At 42.6% G+C, this 17416-nt stretch overlaps 1 protein-coding gene across 1 annotated transcript in view; it reads right to left on the bottom strand.

Moving 5' to 3' along the window:
* ADAMTS18 (ADAM metallopeptidase with thrombospondin type 1 motif 18) overlaps positions 1 to 17416 on the bottom strand; it is a 132347-nt gene that overhangs the window by 64041 nt on the left and 50890 nt on the right. Inside the window, exons 3-7 of the mRNA XM_081807868.1 lie at positions 6631 to 6913; positions 4225 to 4418; positions 3869 to 3952; positions 2038 to 2197; positions 628 to 733 (exon numbers count right to left, since the gene is read on the bottom strand). Coding sequence (XP_081663994.1) covers positions 628 to 733; positions 2038 to 2197; positions 3869 to 3952; positions 4225 to 4418; positions 6631 to 6913 — 827 coding nt within the window. The remainder of the gene's footprint in view (positions 1 to 627; positions 734 to 2037; positions 2198 to 3868; positions 3953 to 4224; positions 4419 to 6630; positions 6914 to 17416) is intronic.

The following is a 17416-nucleotide window of genomic DNA, read 5'->3' as shown; positions in this document are numbered from 1 at the left end:
TGAAACAGTCATTTTGTTAAGCAGCGTGCTGATTCCAATGTGGATGCTACTGTTCAAGGAATGTTTGAAAAGCCTCTACAGAACTGCATCGCCACCAGATTTCATGCCTTATAAATTCGGCTCGTTACTCTCAGGTTTCTCATTCCTCATTTCGAACTCTATTCTCACAAGAGAAAGATTTACTAACACCAGTGAAGAGAATACTAAGTACACGCAACGACAGCAGCTACAAGAATATCCAGTGTGTGCGCCAAAAGCCCTTGAACGGTTAACACGCCGTTACGTTCTGGGAATTGACACGTCTGCCCAATTACTTCCTCGGTATAATGAACTAAAACGATCTTCACTGCAGCAGACCATGGAAGACATTCCTGAAAGACCAGGGGGTCCATTAGATGACTTGCAGTCCATCTATACCCACAATGGATTTCTGTGCAGCTATGAAACATTGTTGTTTAAAAAAAGCAACACCCACGATGACACACCTTGACTGAGGGAGCTCTCCTTATTGTTAGGTACGATTCTGAGCTTTACCCAAGATTTAGCCTATCTATTCTGACTAGACCAACAATTATCATTAGGGGGATGCCAATGAATCACCCAACTGGTTTTCATAGAATCACTCACTTGTGCCCTGACTCATGAGCGATGGTGAAGGCCAGGCCAAGCCCCGTGTCCTCATTGATGGTACAACTTCGGTACTTACTGCACATTCCACTGATGGGAGCAAACCCTATTGAGAGAGCAATTTCAAGTTTTAGTCCAAAGGGCACACATACAGATACCTGACCATTTCTTATGGCTTCAAAATGTTCTGCACAGTTTTAGTTTCACTGGTTAACATAATTACTTTCAGTTTAATTGATGCACGTACTTAATTTTTTTGCAGGGAAGCACTAAAGGCATAGGATTATCTGTCCTGCCCAGATAAATGCAGAATTTAACATTTTCTTTCCTTTTAAAAGATACTGTCATCAACAGATCCTCCTCCCAACCCTGTAAAGTCACTATGACTGTTGTATTTTCCATTTTACATACAGAACAGGAAGCTGCAGGACATTTATATGCCTTATCTCAATTAAACCAATGCAAAATATCCACCTAACAGCACTATTAGCATTAAAGCTCAAGGTATATTTTCTAAGAGAACATACATCCTGGTCTTTTTCTGAAGCAGACAACATGAAAAGGTCTGAACGATGTGAACAGAGTAAATGCATTTTTTTTCCTATTCACTAGAATGTGACAAATGCTTCTGTTTTCAAAAACTACTTCCTTCTAAGAGCAGCTATAAAATCATTCTAGCCAGTGTTTGAGTCTATCTTGAACCACATTACAGCGTTAAATGTCTTTCTTCCCCATTTGGGGTCCTCCTATGCAGAACAAGAGCATGTACCCAGTTAGTATTAAATACATGCTTGTGGATGGACTGCATCCACTTTGCTGCTATGTGGTCCGTGAGATAATCTGAGCAACTTAATGTGGAGGCATATATTATCACTGGCACCACCACCACCAACACTGAGCTAGAGGAGCATTAGTTCATCAAAAAAACAAACTGTTGATTTCTTACTGTATGCAATGGAATATACTAGAAAATACAGTATAGATGTGGAAGATATAGTCCTTACTCATTGTCTCGTGCAAATATAGAACAGCTGAGTCCTTTAAAGGTCAAGTAACTTTCTAAAGGATGCACGTCTATGCTACCCAAGGGCACAATGATGCACCATGGAGATCAAATTTTCTTCAGCAGCCCCAGTTGGGCTTATGGAATAAATCACAACTCGTCTAGTTAAACAATTCACCTCAATGATCATCAATAGAGTTAATAAGGAAAAATACAGAACGAATAAAGGAAATGAGCTCACCATTCCACCCTGACTTGAGTTAAATAGAACAATATTCACCACAGGGTACAGTGAAGATAACTACTCCACAATTTAAATATTAGGTCTTCTTATTAAGGATCCTTAGGGCCACCCACCCAGTAGACAGTTTTCACAGGTGTGAGTGAAACACCCATTCATACCTTACCTAGAGTGTCACATGGTTCATTCTTCCAGGAACAAATGTCAAATCCCGTGAGTAGGATGGCGTGGTCATGCCTCTTGCCATTCTTTCCAATGAGGGCAGACTGCCACTGACAAAAACTATTCAGAGACTGGTCTGCATGGTGGTTGATCAATAATCCTCCCTATGGGAAACCCACACAAATCAGAGTGTGAATTTGTCAGAGGTGAGAACGTTGAATTATTCCATTTGTACAAGCAAACACAGAAACACATTTCTAGGGAGAAAGGTCAGTAGAGGAAAACACTTGAGCTAAGGTTGGAGACAACTGATTAAAAAAAAAACAGAACACCTTAAAGCTATTTCAGGTAAATTCTCACAATATTTAAAGCAACTACAGAGTTTTAGTAGTATACTTTATGACTGGTTCTATTTCTAAAAAAAAAAAAATAATAACCTGACATCAGTTAGGAATATTTGTGTTCATCTCATGCTGGTATCACCTTTATAAAACTGTTAAAGTTTTTAGAACCTAATTATAAGTTAATAGTGATAAAGTTCAATGCCTTCTTCAATACCGCATGAGGAAGGTAGTGACCACATTTACCCCTATGTCAAAATTTCCAGCAAAGGGCTTGCCATGTCACAGATTAAAATCAATCCATCCATCAATCAATAAAAAGAAAACTCACTGAACGGATGTAGAAACAAATAATTATAAGACTCTGAGGGGGTAAGATAGGACCTAGCTTTAAGATAATTATTTACCAAATCTTTGCTTAAAACTATTGACTTGGGTCAAGTTGAGGGTTTTTAGAGTAGGTCTTTAATTATCCGTGAATTAGGATGCCTCCAGCTTCAATATCCTTGGGCAAAGTATTAAGTGGTAGGTTAAAGACAAAAGTGTCTCCCAATGACACACACCCTCCTTTCTACCTTCCTAAAATTCCAAGAACAATTTGACAGGTTAACCTCTGCAGCTGTACACACCTGGATGATGAGATTAATTTTTGTCTTGTCTCTGACTCCTTGCTTTGTACATTAATTACTGGGGTAACGGATGAAGAGGAGAAGCCACAGGGGACTTAAAAAACCTGGTAATCTCTACCTCTGAAAAATACAGTTTCAAACAGCATCAAAACACTAGAGGCTGTGAGTGCCATGCAATTAACACTTTATTATATGTTCTGGTTTTATGATTTACTCCATGCCTGTGTCTTGCACCTCAAGGTAATCAATTCAAGGGCAGTTAAATATTCCTTACTTATTCCCTGTAGTACCTAAGATGGTATTGGGGAGACAGCAGGTTTACTACAAGAATTTTCTGGTGACTTATTTTCAGTATGTTTTCAAAATATCTTTTTAAATCTACCTGCAATTACCCAGCATATCCAACGTACAAGATCCAACTGACCCTTAAATCTACTATCAAATGCCCCTTCCCTGTAAATATATAAAATTATTTTGTGATGTTTTAGTTATTTGAATATATAACCCTATTAGGTTGTACTTTCTTTGAGGACAGGGTCAGCCTATTTTCAAGATGGAATTTCTAATGACTAGTTCATGGATCAGTACACAGTAGGTATTCAATAAGTAGGTCCTGAATGGCAGAATGTATTTTTTTTAAGGATTTTATTTATTTATTTGACAGAGAGAGGAAACACAAGCAGGGGGAGTGGGAGAGGGAGAAGGAGAAGCAGGCCTCCCACCGAGCAGGGAGCCTGATGCGGGGCTCGATCCCAGGACCCTGGGATCATGACCTGAGCCAAAGGCAGACGCTTAATGACTGAGCCACCCAGGCACCCCCTGAATGGCAGAATGTATTAAGAAATAAGTGAAGTTTGGCACTTACAGGTTCTTGTTCCAGAAGAATGAGGCTCACCACAACAATGTTTATGTCACTTCCAATGGTCCCATCTTTAAATAGGCTAGAAACCTGTTGGAACAATTGAAATCAAATGAAAATAAACAAAATCTAAAAATTTCCAAAACTCTGTGTATTAATCAGACAGATTTATAAGTATGCAGGCTTCAATTTTACGAAATTGAATATATGTATATGTACGTATGAAGCATTTTCCTCAAAACTCAACTTTTTTCCAATAAAATTATGTGACTATAGCTGCTGTTCAATCCATACAAGGATATTCTGTGATTATTGGCTGTTCTGGAGATCCAGAGTGTTGGAGTCCTAACAAACTCCCTTACCATGTTCATGACCGTGAGAATGTACGTGGTGACATTTGCCTTGCCGTGCTTTTCCACCATTTTCTTGTCTGCTACCACAAGGGTTTCCACATTTAGGCCCTTTTGTGATTTTCCAGCTGATCTTCTGGGTCGCCCTGCACTCCCATACTCATCAAACCTGAGATAGGTATCCTCCGTGGGAGGCTTAGGGGCATCTACAATGAACATAAGAGCATTTGGAGGGGATTATCAGTGGAGAACATCTGGGTGAGATAGAAAGAAATCTAAACAGGGCAGGGAGAGAGTCCGTAACCAACACTTGACAGATCTACTGATAAATGATGACTTCGGTGCTTGTCCTGGGGCTTTCCTCCTAGTTTGTGGTAGGGAAAGATTCATTCAAAGAGGTTGGTAGATGGATAGACTCAACAACTCAAAAATACCCTAACAAGTGGAACACACACACACACACAACACACACACAAACTACAAACCTAGTTAGTACAGCAGGTCAACAAAAATCAATTTTGTCCGAATAGTCTTTAAAAACAGATAATGCTCATTTTATTTTATTCTAAACACTGCAGAAAGAGACATTATTCTTTGCATCTGAATTCATAACACTTTATATATTATTTTCTAAATAAAATTTAGAAATATACGTCCTACAAAACACTGTCCATGTCTAACATCCTTGTTTCAACAACACAAACTTGAATATAGCACAAAATAAGTGCTCAATAAGGACTCTTTGACCCAATATTGAGTTAGTTTTTGGGGACATATAATAGTCAGGGGTGGTATTTAAAATGATATTAAATATTTCACAAGAGGTAAGGGGCAGGCACCACCTTAACAGAGTGGATACTGGCCATGGCCTTTGAGAAAGACACCTGGCAGTGTCAGGATGTTGGGCCAGGCATGATCCCTTCAGTTAATGGGGAGGGACAAGTCCAAGGATTGCTGGGAGAGAACAGGGCATTTGGAAACGTAATACTAACAGAGAGTTATTTCAATACTTCAACAACTAGTACAGTCATAACAGTAAAGTCATTATAACTCTCCGCAGAGTGAAATTAAAAAATCAAATTATGTAGAGTTAGATATAAAACCTCAAGTTGGCCGCTTTGATAAGTGACCCTCAGTCTCAGTTTCTTTATCAGTGAAAAGAGCATAATACCCATAACACCAATCATAAGGCTGCTCTAAAGATCAGCTGTGATTTATCTATCAAATACATATCACGGTCACTAGGGACAGCACCACTATTATTCGTATCACTATTATCATAAATCTGTGCTAAATTGATGTTCCTTAAAGAGGATATTTCTGTTAACACCCCAAGTCCCAAAGACCGATTAAAATGGTACAAACATGATATTTCATTATTGCTCCCAATCAACAGCTCAGGGATACCACTACCCCTTCTTCTTGGGTAGAACCACCATCTGGCTGCTCTGTCCACCTCGGCACTCACCTGCCATTCATGGCTACTGAGCCTTTGGAATGTGTCTGGTGCCAGTGGAGAAACTGAAGTTTTAATTTTAATTTTAATTTCCATTTAAATTAAGAAAGCAGACCTTGATGCGGTGATTGAAAAACAAGTAAGTCTGGAACAGCATGAATATGTAAATCTACTTTTCTGACCTTAAATTTTATGAAATCCAAATACAGATTAAGTATTTCTGATGAGAATTTGTTGTCTACATTGGAATTGTGCTCTAAGTGTCAAACAATGACTAGATTTCCAAAACTTAATATAAAATAGCCGATTTATAAGTTGGTATACTGATTGCATATTGAGATGATATTTTATAATTTATCGGGCTACATAAAATATGTTACAAAAACTAATTTGCCTATCTTTAATTTTTTTTAAAAATGTGGCCACTAGAACACTTAAAACTACTTGTGGGGCTGACATTGCATTTCTCTTAGATGCCGCTGGTCTACAAAGTGCAGAGGGTTGTGCCTGGGTCACAAACCGTGTGCCTGGGTCACAAACCTGTATCCCACTGCCACCTCCACATAAGTGCCAATGTTCTCATTTCCTGTGGAGCTATCCTTCAAGAGCTCAAAAGGAACAAACATTCCAACCACCCCTGAGGATTCATCTTTGATTTCCTTCATTATTGGAAGACTGGGTACCTTTCTCAGGAGCACAGAAACCAAGATACTATAGGGACCCGTGACTAAAATAAACAAAAGCATATCAAGACTTTTCCTAGTTTAACCTAGAAGAATTGAGAACTGATCACCCAGTTTTTGCCTGACAGGGATGAATGTTGGTCCATCTCCAAGACTAATTTCAGGGAGTGCTTAGGGTAGCCCCATTTTAACCTGCAGAGTCAGCACACCTGACTGCACTCAAGAAAGCCTGCCGAGGGCCCACATAAGAACAGAGTAAGAAAAAGTTTCCTTACATACATTTCTTGCGTCGTCCACAAAAATGCTGCTTTTGCAACCTTGGGTGGTGATGCTCTCTTTCTTGACTCCGAGACGCATGGGGAGTATGAGTTGGGGAGTGCCCGGGATAATGCCTGCTGGAGCCTGGGTAGTCATGGCAATGCTGGACCTTCTCCTCAGCTGTCCTTTTGTACAGTATGTGAGGATGGTGTCCGGCAGGTGCGCTGTAGTTATGTTCCTGGGCCAGCAGCTGAGGTAACGGTGAAATGAGGAATTCGTTTTGTCGTGTCCTTATTAGACCTGACTAAAGAGCCAAACACACAGAAAACATTAATGGTTCCAGGCAATCCCTTCCTACGTGGTGATTTTCAACAACTGTTTAATGGCTACCTCCTGTGTGCTACTTTGTTAGCACCGTGCTAAGTAATTGACGTCCATTATCTATTTCATATACACCATAAACAGTTACAATACTGTATGTTTCATATGTACCATAAACAGTACAATACTGTAAAATACCTCCATTTTACAGAAGACAAAACTGAGACTAAGAGAGTAAGTAGGAAAGCTAGCACTGGCATTGTAGGGAAGGAAAAAATAATTTTCCCTTCACCCTTCTAGGTTCTTGACTCAGACCTCATTGTAATAAAAGATTAACAGGAGAAAAACAAACAGATGTTTAATAACATGTATACCTTCCTTCAACATGGGAGTCACCCAGGAAAACTGAGTAATTCCCCAAAAGGGCCCAAGATACCACCTTATAAATTCTGTCTCCCGGGAAAGATAGAAGATGTTGAGGTGGTGATGGGGGCGGGGGAAGGGCAGTCATGCAAGGTTACCAGGAAAAGCACAGAAAAAAGAGCTATGGTTGATATGCAGATTTAAGTCCTGGCTTTCTGCACCGACAAGTTGCTAGAGATTTGGTCACCCTCCTGTTCCTGGCACAGAGAGGGAGGCACCCCCCACAAATGGAGATTTCCCTTGTGAAGGTAAAATGGTAACTTCTACTCAGTTTTCAGAGCTTTTCTTATGTCTGCTGTTTCTTAAAAACGATCAGCTGAAAATAATCCTTATGCCAAAGAGGCAGAGTGTGGGGCATCCAGAGCTCTCTACCCTCAGAAGCAGTGCCCTTAGCTACAGTTCCAGACTCTTCATTACTAATCGTGATGCGTAAGGACTCTTGTGCCTGAGGGCAGAGCCACGTGTCGTCCTGGAGCTTCTGCATCTATGACAAGGGGGACACAGCGGCAAACACAGGATGGAGGGGGCTGCTTCATAGCAGCCCGGCCCTCAAGGGACCCATAGCATGGGCAGGAAAAACTATGACATTCCATCCTGGTTTCACAAGTGCTAAATAACAGGACTAGCATAGGTGGCGGAGCAGGGAGAGTGGTCACGGTCATCTCCATGTGTTATCGACAGAATCTGCTAAATGGAGAAGAAAGAGTGAATCGGGACTTCTACCCCCTCCACTTTGACCTCAGTCTGTACACTCTAATTGATTCCATTGTTCTTTCCGGCTTATCTCTTAACTCAGGCAAAAGCCCCAGGGGGGCAACATATCCCTGGATGAAACTGAAACTACCTCCTCAAGCAAGAATGACTCCCCTGAGCCAGCAAGACCCCATGTGACTGACCCCAAGACAATGACAGACCTGACCTTCACTGCCCACCTGCACGTACCCACTAACCTTTGCTCCACATTTCCCTGATATAAACCTGGAAGTATTTTCAGCACTTTGGAGACAGCCTTTGAGATATGAGTCCACTGTCTTCCTGGTGCTGGCCTCACTGAAATAAATGCCCTTTCTTGTTTCCCCACAACTCGTCCCTCTGTCTTTGGATTCCGTCAGTGGCAAGTGGCCGGACCTGGTCTGTTTCAGGACCGCTGGAGCCAGGCGCTCTTGAACCCCTGTGCCTCAGCTATAGCAGGGGACTTGGCAAGCCCATCCAATCACAATTTCGCTTTCCAAGTTCACGGCACAAAGTGTGTATCTTTGTACCTGATATTTCAGCCGCAACACACCCCTGCCTTCCCTTCCACACCTCCGCCCTCTCTCTTCTTGCATTTGGTTCAGAAGGTCCTGGACATCCGGGCCCTGGGATAGCAAGTATGGTCTGCTGGCCCTACAGCTTCAGCCCACCCAGGAGCTTGTTAGAGATGCAGACGCAGGTCTCACCCCAAATCCACAGCATCAGAGTCTGCATTTTATTTAGATCCCCATGTGATGTGTATGTCTATGAAAATCTGAGAAGCACTGACAGAGGCTGGCCACTCTTAACTGTTGCCGAACATCAGAAACCCGCGGGGATCTGAAATGCACACACAGACTCCCTCACTCCCAGGCAGAATCCTGCACCATCAAAAACCAGATCTCTATCCTTGTGACTCATGCATCAGACCTTCAGTGCTGAACTGCTCTGGTGACTATCGCCATGCACCAAGGGCTTCGCGGGCCAGTCTTCTAGGGCTTCCCTTCTTCATGAGCAAAATGGGGACACTCCTCCCCTCCCTGACTACCTTACAAAGGGAGAAAGAATAACCATTGAAGAAGCCCTTTACACACTCTCACCTACAGCAACCTAGGTGGCTAAGGAGGACGGCTGATTGAACAAACAGTCACTGAATGCCAGGGAAGTGCGAGGCACACAACTGTGCAGGAGATACACAAACAGAGGAAGCTGCTCTGCTGGGGAGCCAGACACCTAAAAATTCAAGGATGCTACCAAATGCTAAGGGGGTGTCGGGGCGAGCACAGACTACTATGGGAACACAGAGGCGCCGGCACTTAACCCGCCTGTGGGCTGGAGGGGTTGCTGCATATGGGCTCTGTGCCCAGGCCTAATTTGGGCCTGCTGTTAGGGTTCAGCTCCTCATTCTTAAAAGAAGTCCCAGAACATGTGGTTTGGTCCTGATTTTCCTCCCCCTTCAGGAGGGTGCTGCCTTCGGAAAGACTGCCTTATTGACTTGAAGCACTGACCTATTATCTAGAACTAGGACATAGACAGATGTTTTCCTTGGCTCGGTGAACTCCCACTGAGCACCTAATTAGCAGCCCTGTGCCAGGGGTTGGCATAAAGAACAGAGGCACACAGCAAGTCAATAGAACTGTTCACATTCATGTTCTCAGGGGAGATTCTAGAAGAAGAGAAATCGATTGGCAAGATAAAAATTCAGACAAGTAAAATTCCACAATCTAGAAATCCTGTCCATCATCTCTTCAGGCTGGCTCTCAGAGCAACCCGCCCTTCCCCACCCAGCCCAGGGCCATGCTGGTAGAGGTTTTCATCCCTCATTTGGACACTTTCTGTTTAGTTTCCCAAAGCCTCCTCTCATATGGTCTCCTCACATTGGCCAGAGTCCTTGTCCTTGGTAATCAACTCTTCCCATGCACTCTGGTATTGATCTCAAATCCAAACCCCTTTTCCTGGCCCACGGGCCCCTGCATAACCTGCTCTGTGTGGAGCTGGGCAGTTTATCTGTCCCCTCTCCCTTCCTCCTCACCATTCTTACAGGACATTTCACTTCTTGAATCTGCTATGTTCTCTTACTTGCAGGGGAGCAGAATTTGCCACCCCAAAATATGCCTCTTTGGCACAAGGATATCTTGAGCTGGTTATTTTTAAGAATCAGCCCACACAGGGGTGCCTGGGTGGCTCAGTCCACTGATCTGCTGCCTTCGGCTCAGGTCATGATCTCAGGGTCCAGGGATCCAGCCCTGTATCACACTGGGCTCCCTGCTCAGCAGGGAGCCTGCTTCTCCCTCTCCCTCTGCCTTCTGCTCCCCCTGCTTGTGCTCACTCTCTCTCTGTCAAATAAAATAAAATAAAATCTTTAAAAAAGGAAAGAATTAGCCCGCACAGGAGAAGCTCTGAAAACCTAGAGAAGTTACCCTTCTCTAAGAGACGTTTATGTTTATAAAGGAAATCTCCATATATAAGAGTATCTTCCTCTGTGTACCAGGAATAGGAAGATGACCAAAGATCTGGAAACTCTTCTCAATGGAGAAGGTGTGGACTTAAATCTGCCTAACCACCATACCCCTGCTGACTGCACTTGGCCTGATAAGGTCCCATAACTTGCTCCCTCAACATCTTCTTCTGTCTTTAGCTGGAGATGGTATTTAGGGTGGTGTCTTGGGCCTTTTGGGGGAGATACCTAAGTTTTCCTGGGTCCCTCCCATGTATGCAGGAGGTATACATGTTATTAAACATCTTTGTTTTCTCCCGTTGATCTGTCTTTTATTACAGGGAGGTCTGAGCCAAGAACCTAGTAGGGTAGAGGGAAAATGATTTTTCTTCCCCCACACACTCTTGCACACTTTTTCTTTGACCTCTGATCTCCTGCACCCATTGACTTGCTTGGCTTCTGCTGCTCACTGCTTTGTCACCTTCCCCTCAAAGAAACTACACTCATGGACCTGTTTCTCCCCTACTTCCAAATGCTCTGACGCCACCGTTTCTTTGCTCATGTCTACCTACAGTGACAGAAACAAACAAAATGCCACCCTCCCCCCACCATACACTCTGTGACAGCTAGAGCCTGCTGTGTGTCACACGTTATCAGCAAATCGACATTTGTTTATTAGTCTACAAATGTTGGTGGAATAAGGGAATGAAAGAATCTCTGACCGCAGGCTTGCTGAGGACACGCTAGCCAGCGCCCCCTCCCTCCACAGCAGAGGAGGAGACCAGAGGTGGGAAGCAACAAGCTCAAATACATGAAAAACCAGGCACTCTTTCCTGAGTCCAGCTGTGAAGCCCGGAGCACTCCTGGGGGTGCTTTATTTGAACCTCACAACCACCCTGTGAGGAAATCTCAGTTGGAAGCACAGGTAGAATGGGGTCCCTCTGATGTGAACCCTGGCCTCCCAGGGCCCCCACCTCTTCCACAAGCGTGAAGACAAAAGACACCATTAACAGTCCCCAGCAGACAGAGTGAACAGTTAAAGGGGTGGGGGGGGGGAAGCAGTGATTTATCCATGAAAGCCCTCCTGCCTTACTAACTTCCTAACTTGGTTAAATTAATATCAAAGGCTTAAGCCACTTAAGTGCCTAAACTGGACTAACCGGTTGGGAAACTCTTTCTCTATTCTCCCTGTTTCTTGAGCACCTTAAGCAACTCAAAGGCACAGCGAAAGCTTCTGTGTTGAGAAAGCATAAAAAAAAAAAAGAAAGAAAAAAAAAGAATTGTCACCCTATATCGGGACAAACACACTGGCCCCACACGGCCCTCTCTTTTTCAGTTCAGAGTGACAAGGACAAAAATCTAGAACAATTCTTCAAAACGAAAAAAAGAATTTTACAATGCCGGATATTAAGGAAGCAACATTCTTTTTTGGGTTCAGTTTGACAAAAAACATTGGAGTCTGACCAAATAAATACATTTTATAGTTTAAAAATCCAAACCCAGCACCTCCAAAAAGAGCCATCTGTTTATTTGGAGAATATGTGAAGCATCTTGAGTTACTGAACACACGCAACGTTCTGGCTCCCACAGTGGTGAGGAAGATGGAGCGGTGGTCTCATGTGGCTTCCAGTTAAATGCGGGAGGCCAGGATTAAGTAAGATCACAAATGGGTATGGAATAGTCCTTTGGGCAAAGTATGAAGAAACAAAGTGCTCTATGAGAGAAAACAAGGATGAGGAGAGTGGGAGATCACGGGAGGCTTTCCTGAGGATGGCACTTCCAGGAGACCAGAGCCCTTTCCTGGCTCATGGTAGGGACGGGGGGAGCTGGTGAGGGGGGCAGGAGGGGACAGAGACCCAGTGGCCTACCAGAAGGGGATGGAGTCTGACGATGCGCTGAGGCTTCCCCTAGGCTAGGGAAGGACAGGAAAGGCCTCAAGTCCCTGGGGAGGTGGGTTTGCTACACTGAGAGCTGTTCCCAACTCCCCACCCAAGGGATCTCCTCTCTCTCAGAAGAGAGAGGGAGCCAGGGATAAAGGCCTGGCTACCCCCCCTTCTGGACGGAATACTATTCCCACATTAAGTGTCAACCTTCTCCAGTTTCAAAGACTTAGAAACCCAGTCACATAATTTAACTGCTAAACTTAAAGATGCAATGGATACAGACCAAGACTCAATATTCTATGCAGATCATAGTTTACCACTTCATACTTTTAGAAAGGAGAGACTATAAGATGATATACTGTTAGTCGTTGTTTTCTATTTCAGATTTCAGTGGTCAAATAAATACATCAAGGACTCATGGAGGGTATAAATCATACTTCAGGAAACTGCCCTTTAAAACACTCTCCCCCTAGGTCATATTTAAATTCTATTAAAGACTTTAGACTTAACAGAAAAAGGGAGACTGCAGATTCCAGAAAGGACAAGGTCCTTGCCTTGAGCAACCTGTATCCCAACACTTGTCCCTATTAAATAATCAAAAACCGATTCAATGGGTTAATGATGTTTGCTAAAAGTGAGATGATATATCTTAAAGAAAGGTCTTGAAGTAATTTTTTAAAAAAATTAAAAAAAAAAAAAAAAGCCCCGGGTCAGTATCAACCTTCTATTTCTCTTTTTAGGAAAGGCTAATGGAACAACAAAATAGCCCCCATGAGGCTGGCTGGAGAAAATACTGGCAAAATATATATTTGTGCTTACCAAAAATCCACTGATTTTTCACTTTTTAATTTTTTACCCATTGCCAAAAATAACGATTAAAAAAAACTGCAACTTTAGGCAAGATGTCACATTCTTTTTTTAAAAAAAACTCCTATTTTGCCCAAACAACAGCACTAAAGAATAACTAACTGATTTGTTGCCCAACGTGTACGAGGATACCACAAAGAAGAAATCTCAGTTTAGAGTGAGCGAAAAGCTTAAGGAAGTGTACGCAGTCCTTATGAGACAGGAATCCATGGTCCAGGGATTGGAGGAGGAGAAAGGAAGCATCAGAGAAGCGAAGGACTAGGGATTGAGAGAGGCTGAGGAAAGTCTCTAACAGAGGAAAACCATCAGCATGAGGATGTTTTACAACCGTGTGAAGAAGTGATAAAAATTAAGATAAAATGGAATGGCACAAAGACAATGAAGTAAAGGAAATGCTCAACATAAAAACAACAGTTCAGGGGGCGCCTGGGTGGCTCAGTCGGTTGAGCATCCGACTCTTGATTTTAGCTCAGGTCATGATCTCAGGGTTGCGGGATCGAGTCCCATGTCGGGCTCTGTACCCAGTGCGGAGTCTGCTTGTCTCTCTCCCTCTGCCCCTCCCCCTGCTCTCTCTCTAAAATAAATAAATCTTTAGGAAAAACCCAACAGTTTAGAGGTAAACTTGAAGCTCGACTGCTTGCTAGCTGGGCTGAAGCACTCTCAACTCCTGGTTGTTTTTTTTTTCCCCTACCTGTGAAATGGAAATAAAAGGATCCCTAACATGGGGCTTCTTACGATCAAATAAGTGAGTATTTATTTATCAGGCAACGTGTAAGCTGTCAACTCCTCAGTAAATATTAACATAAAACATAGAGCCATAGTGACTTTCCAAAAGGAAACTGGAGGCTTGAGATTAAGGATTTACTAGGTTCGAGATGAGAACAAGTAGAACTATTTGGACCGGAGATCAGGCTGAGGAGACAAAATCTGACATTACGCCGAGAGCATCCAGACATTGATAACATCCTCGGTTCTCTACAAAGCATATAATTCTAAGACACCGAAATAGAATTTTCTCCCATCTGCATCTATACATGCAGGGGGGCGGGGGTTAAAGGACAACTTGGACAGGCCCTCACACGTACACATGCCTTTTGAAAAAAAGAAATATATATTCCGGATTCCCTATTACTGTCAGAGGAGGAAAAAATCTCTTACACTTTGGGAGAAAAAAAAAAAATGTACATGTCAACACAAAACTGGCATTTCCCATTCATTCATTGATAGCAGTATTACCATCAACTAGCCTCATAATACAAATATGATTTAGGAGAAGATTTAGGATTTCCAGATTCATATACACAGTAATCTTCCTTCAAAAAACTGTAAAGCCCACTCAGTGCAAATTTCATCAGATACTATCAATATCCCCAAATTGCCTGGCAAGGGAAAGGATCACTGGGGCACCTGGGTGGCTCAGTCAGTTAAGGATCTGCCTTTGGCTCAGGTCATGACCCCAGGGGTCATGATCCCAGGGTCCCGGGATCAAGCCCTGCATCCATCGGGCTCCCTACTGAGTGGGGAGCCTGCTTCTCCCTCTCCCTCTGCTTCTCCCCCTCCTTGTGCATGTGTTCTCTCTCTCTCTGTCAAATAAATAAAATCTTTAAAAAGAGAGAGAGAGAGAAGGGACCATGAAGCCAAGAGCCATGAAGTTTTTTCAATTCTGTGATGGTTAAGTGACTCTTTCATCCTTTCCTTTACTCCTGAAGAAGTTTACAAACCGCTCAGATACTCCAGTCCCTGACTTGTAAAATGGGAATAATAATATCACTTCCCTTTGAGGGTTTTCAGAGGCCTAGAAGAGTTAATACTTCTGAAGTGTTAAGAACAGCACTTGGCACAGAGAAACATCCAGTACATGTTTATTATTATCACTATTCCGTTTGATTACTTGAGGGAACAAAGCAGAGAAGTCATGCCGTTTTCTGGTAGTGTGTTGGTATTATAATTTGCCCCTTCAGTTGGACCTGAAATTCTGGGAGGTGGCATAAATATTCTGTTTATTGAGAAAATAATGAAAGGACTACACAAAGCTTAGACTGGCAAAGAGACATATTAATGACATTCTTGCAAATGTAACTGAAGATATTTAAAGACAGGAGAAAGCATGGATTTTTCTACCTTGGAGAGCTGCTTAACCCAAAGGTTCCAGGTTTTAACTTTGAGTTGTTTGTTGGTTTCTGTTGATGGGGATGGGAAAGACAGATGGAAGGTAGAGAGGAAGTTCCTAGACTGCTCCTCTTCAATGACCCTTTTGGACCCATTAACTTCTCATCCATATGTTCACAGGTTAAATGTGAAACCCAGCCTTGGTCCATCCTGAAGACCCGATCTCTTATCCACCTGCCTTCTACTGGAAAAAAAGCAGCAGCATGGGGAAAAGGACACTCTGATTGGCCATGAGAATAAATGGGAGGTTGCTGCTGGGAGAAAAAAAGTGAAGTTGACTTTCTGGAGAATATGGCAGATGCCTCCAGATGCTCACCGAGTATCCTGCCTGTGGTACACACAGGAGCATCACTGGGCAAAGACCAGTTCTCCCGGTGACCCCTGACCTCCACTAGGCAGGTAGAGTCTCCATGTACTGTCAGTCTCTATAGCTTTCTGAGTCATACTGATAAGGATGGATTAGAAAGAAAGGTCTAAAAAAATCTTTCTGCAGCAGTTCTTAAAATTGCCTGGCTTTTTATCTCTTTCCTAGCCTGGGATATTGGGCTACTTCTTCAAATACTCCAGTAGGCTGAAAATGAATTATCCTTTGCTTTCACTTACGCTAGCCAAATTTGGCTCCGAGACAGCATTAACTAACATGGCTTTGACCATATGCAATGGTTTAAGCTACTGACACAGAGATGAATTGACTCCTTCCTTGGAGTACTTAAAGCATAACCATCTGTACTGGTATGACGAGGCAATCCTAGCAGCTCTTCAAAGGTATCAATAACATACTGAGGAAACCTATTTATTTGGCTAATTAAAAATAGCCAAATTGAAATAGTCCATTGAAATAAACACTTAATGACTTCAACAGCCCAAATCTCAAAAGACCAGAGTACAGTGGTTCCCAATGCAACACTGGTTTGGGAGGTATAAGCCCATTCTGTTCTAATTTATGCCTGTGCCCATTCTCAGTAGGGCATAGACTTCCAAAAAACCTTTTTTTTTTTTTTGAAACAATGTATAAGAATCAAAATGGTTGACATGTTTACCGTGGCCGACTGTCTATATTTTAGTATTAATTTCAAAAAATTAAATGTCCAAATACTCATAAATGCACACAGTTTTTATAAGCAGTCTTATAATCTATGTTTCAACACTTATTAATTAATCCAAGTGGTTAATCCTGATCAATAGAGGTTGGGGAATTTCTCACCTTCTTCCCCTTTCCCCCATCTTCTATTGCCCTACCTGGAGGAAGAGTTGTTTTCTATGTACCAGACACTGTACAAGACATTCTATCTGCGAAATCCTACCTCTCACACAGCTCAATTTGCTGGGTACTTTTATTAACCTCTCTGTATCTCAGGGCTATCTGACCACACAGCCTTTGCTCACTCTTAACCACACATGCTACTTGGATTCAGGACAAGTTCCAGAAACACTGTACTGTTTAACTGAAATCTACTAAGAGTAGAACTCAAATGTTTTCACAAAAATAAAATGAATGAATATATATGAGAGCTGACTGATGTGTTAACTAACTCAATGGGGGGGATTGTGAATGTATATCAAATCATCATGTTATAGGCTTTAAATATCTTACAATTTTATTTATTATACCTCAATAAAGTTGAAAAAAAAGAAAGGTTCCAGAGAGGATATGACTTTTGGGGAGAGTAGGGTAGCAGCCCAAATAATGGACTCTTAAGAACTAAATACTTCTGAGCTGGCTTAAGGTAGATCCTAACGTCTTGGCAATGATCTTTTCCTGGCATTTAGATGGATCCAAAGAACATGCAGGAATACCCGTAAACTCAGATCTCCAGAAATGAAGGCTGGGGTCAAGTGGCACTAAAACCAGTCATCCTTTTGGCTTCCCCTCTCAATTTTCCCACCAAAGGAGTGGGGGGCGGGGGGGGGGTGTTCACCAGTGTCACTGAGAAAGCTCCTCGGTGGATCTGGAGGTGAGTGGCTCTACTACTCT

The sequence above is a fragment of the Leptonychotes weddellii genome, chromosome 16 (assembly GCF_054177405.1).
Source record: "Leptonychotes weddellii isolate Sample4059 chromosome 16, ASM5417740v2, whole genome shotgun sequence".
NCBI lineage: Eukaryota > Metazoa > Chordata > Mammalia > Carnivora > Phocidae > Leptonychotes > Leptonychotes weddellii.
The sequence above is the reverse complement of the archived record's forward strand: the minus strand, read 5'-3'. Positions and strand labels throughout refer to the sequence as shown.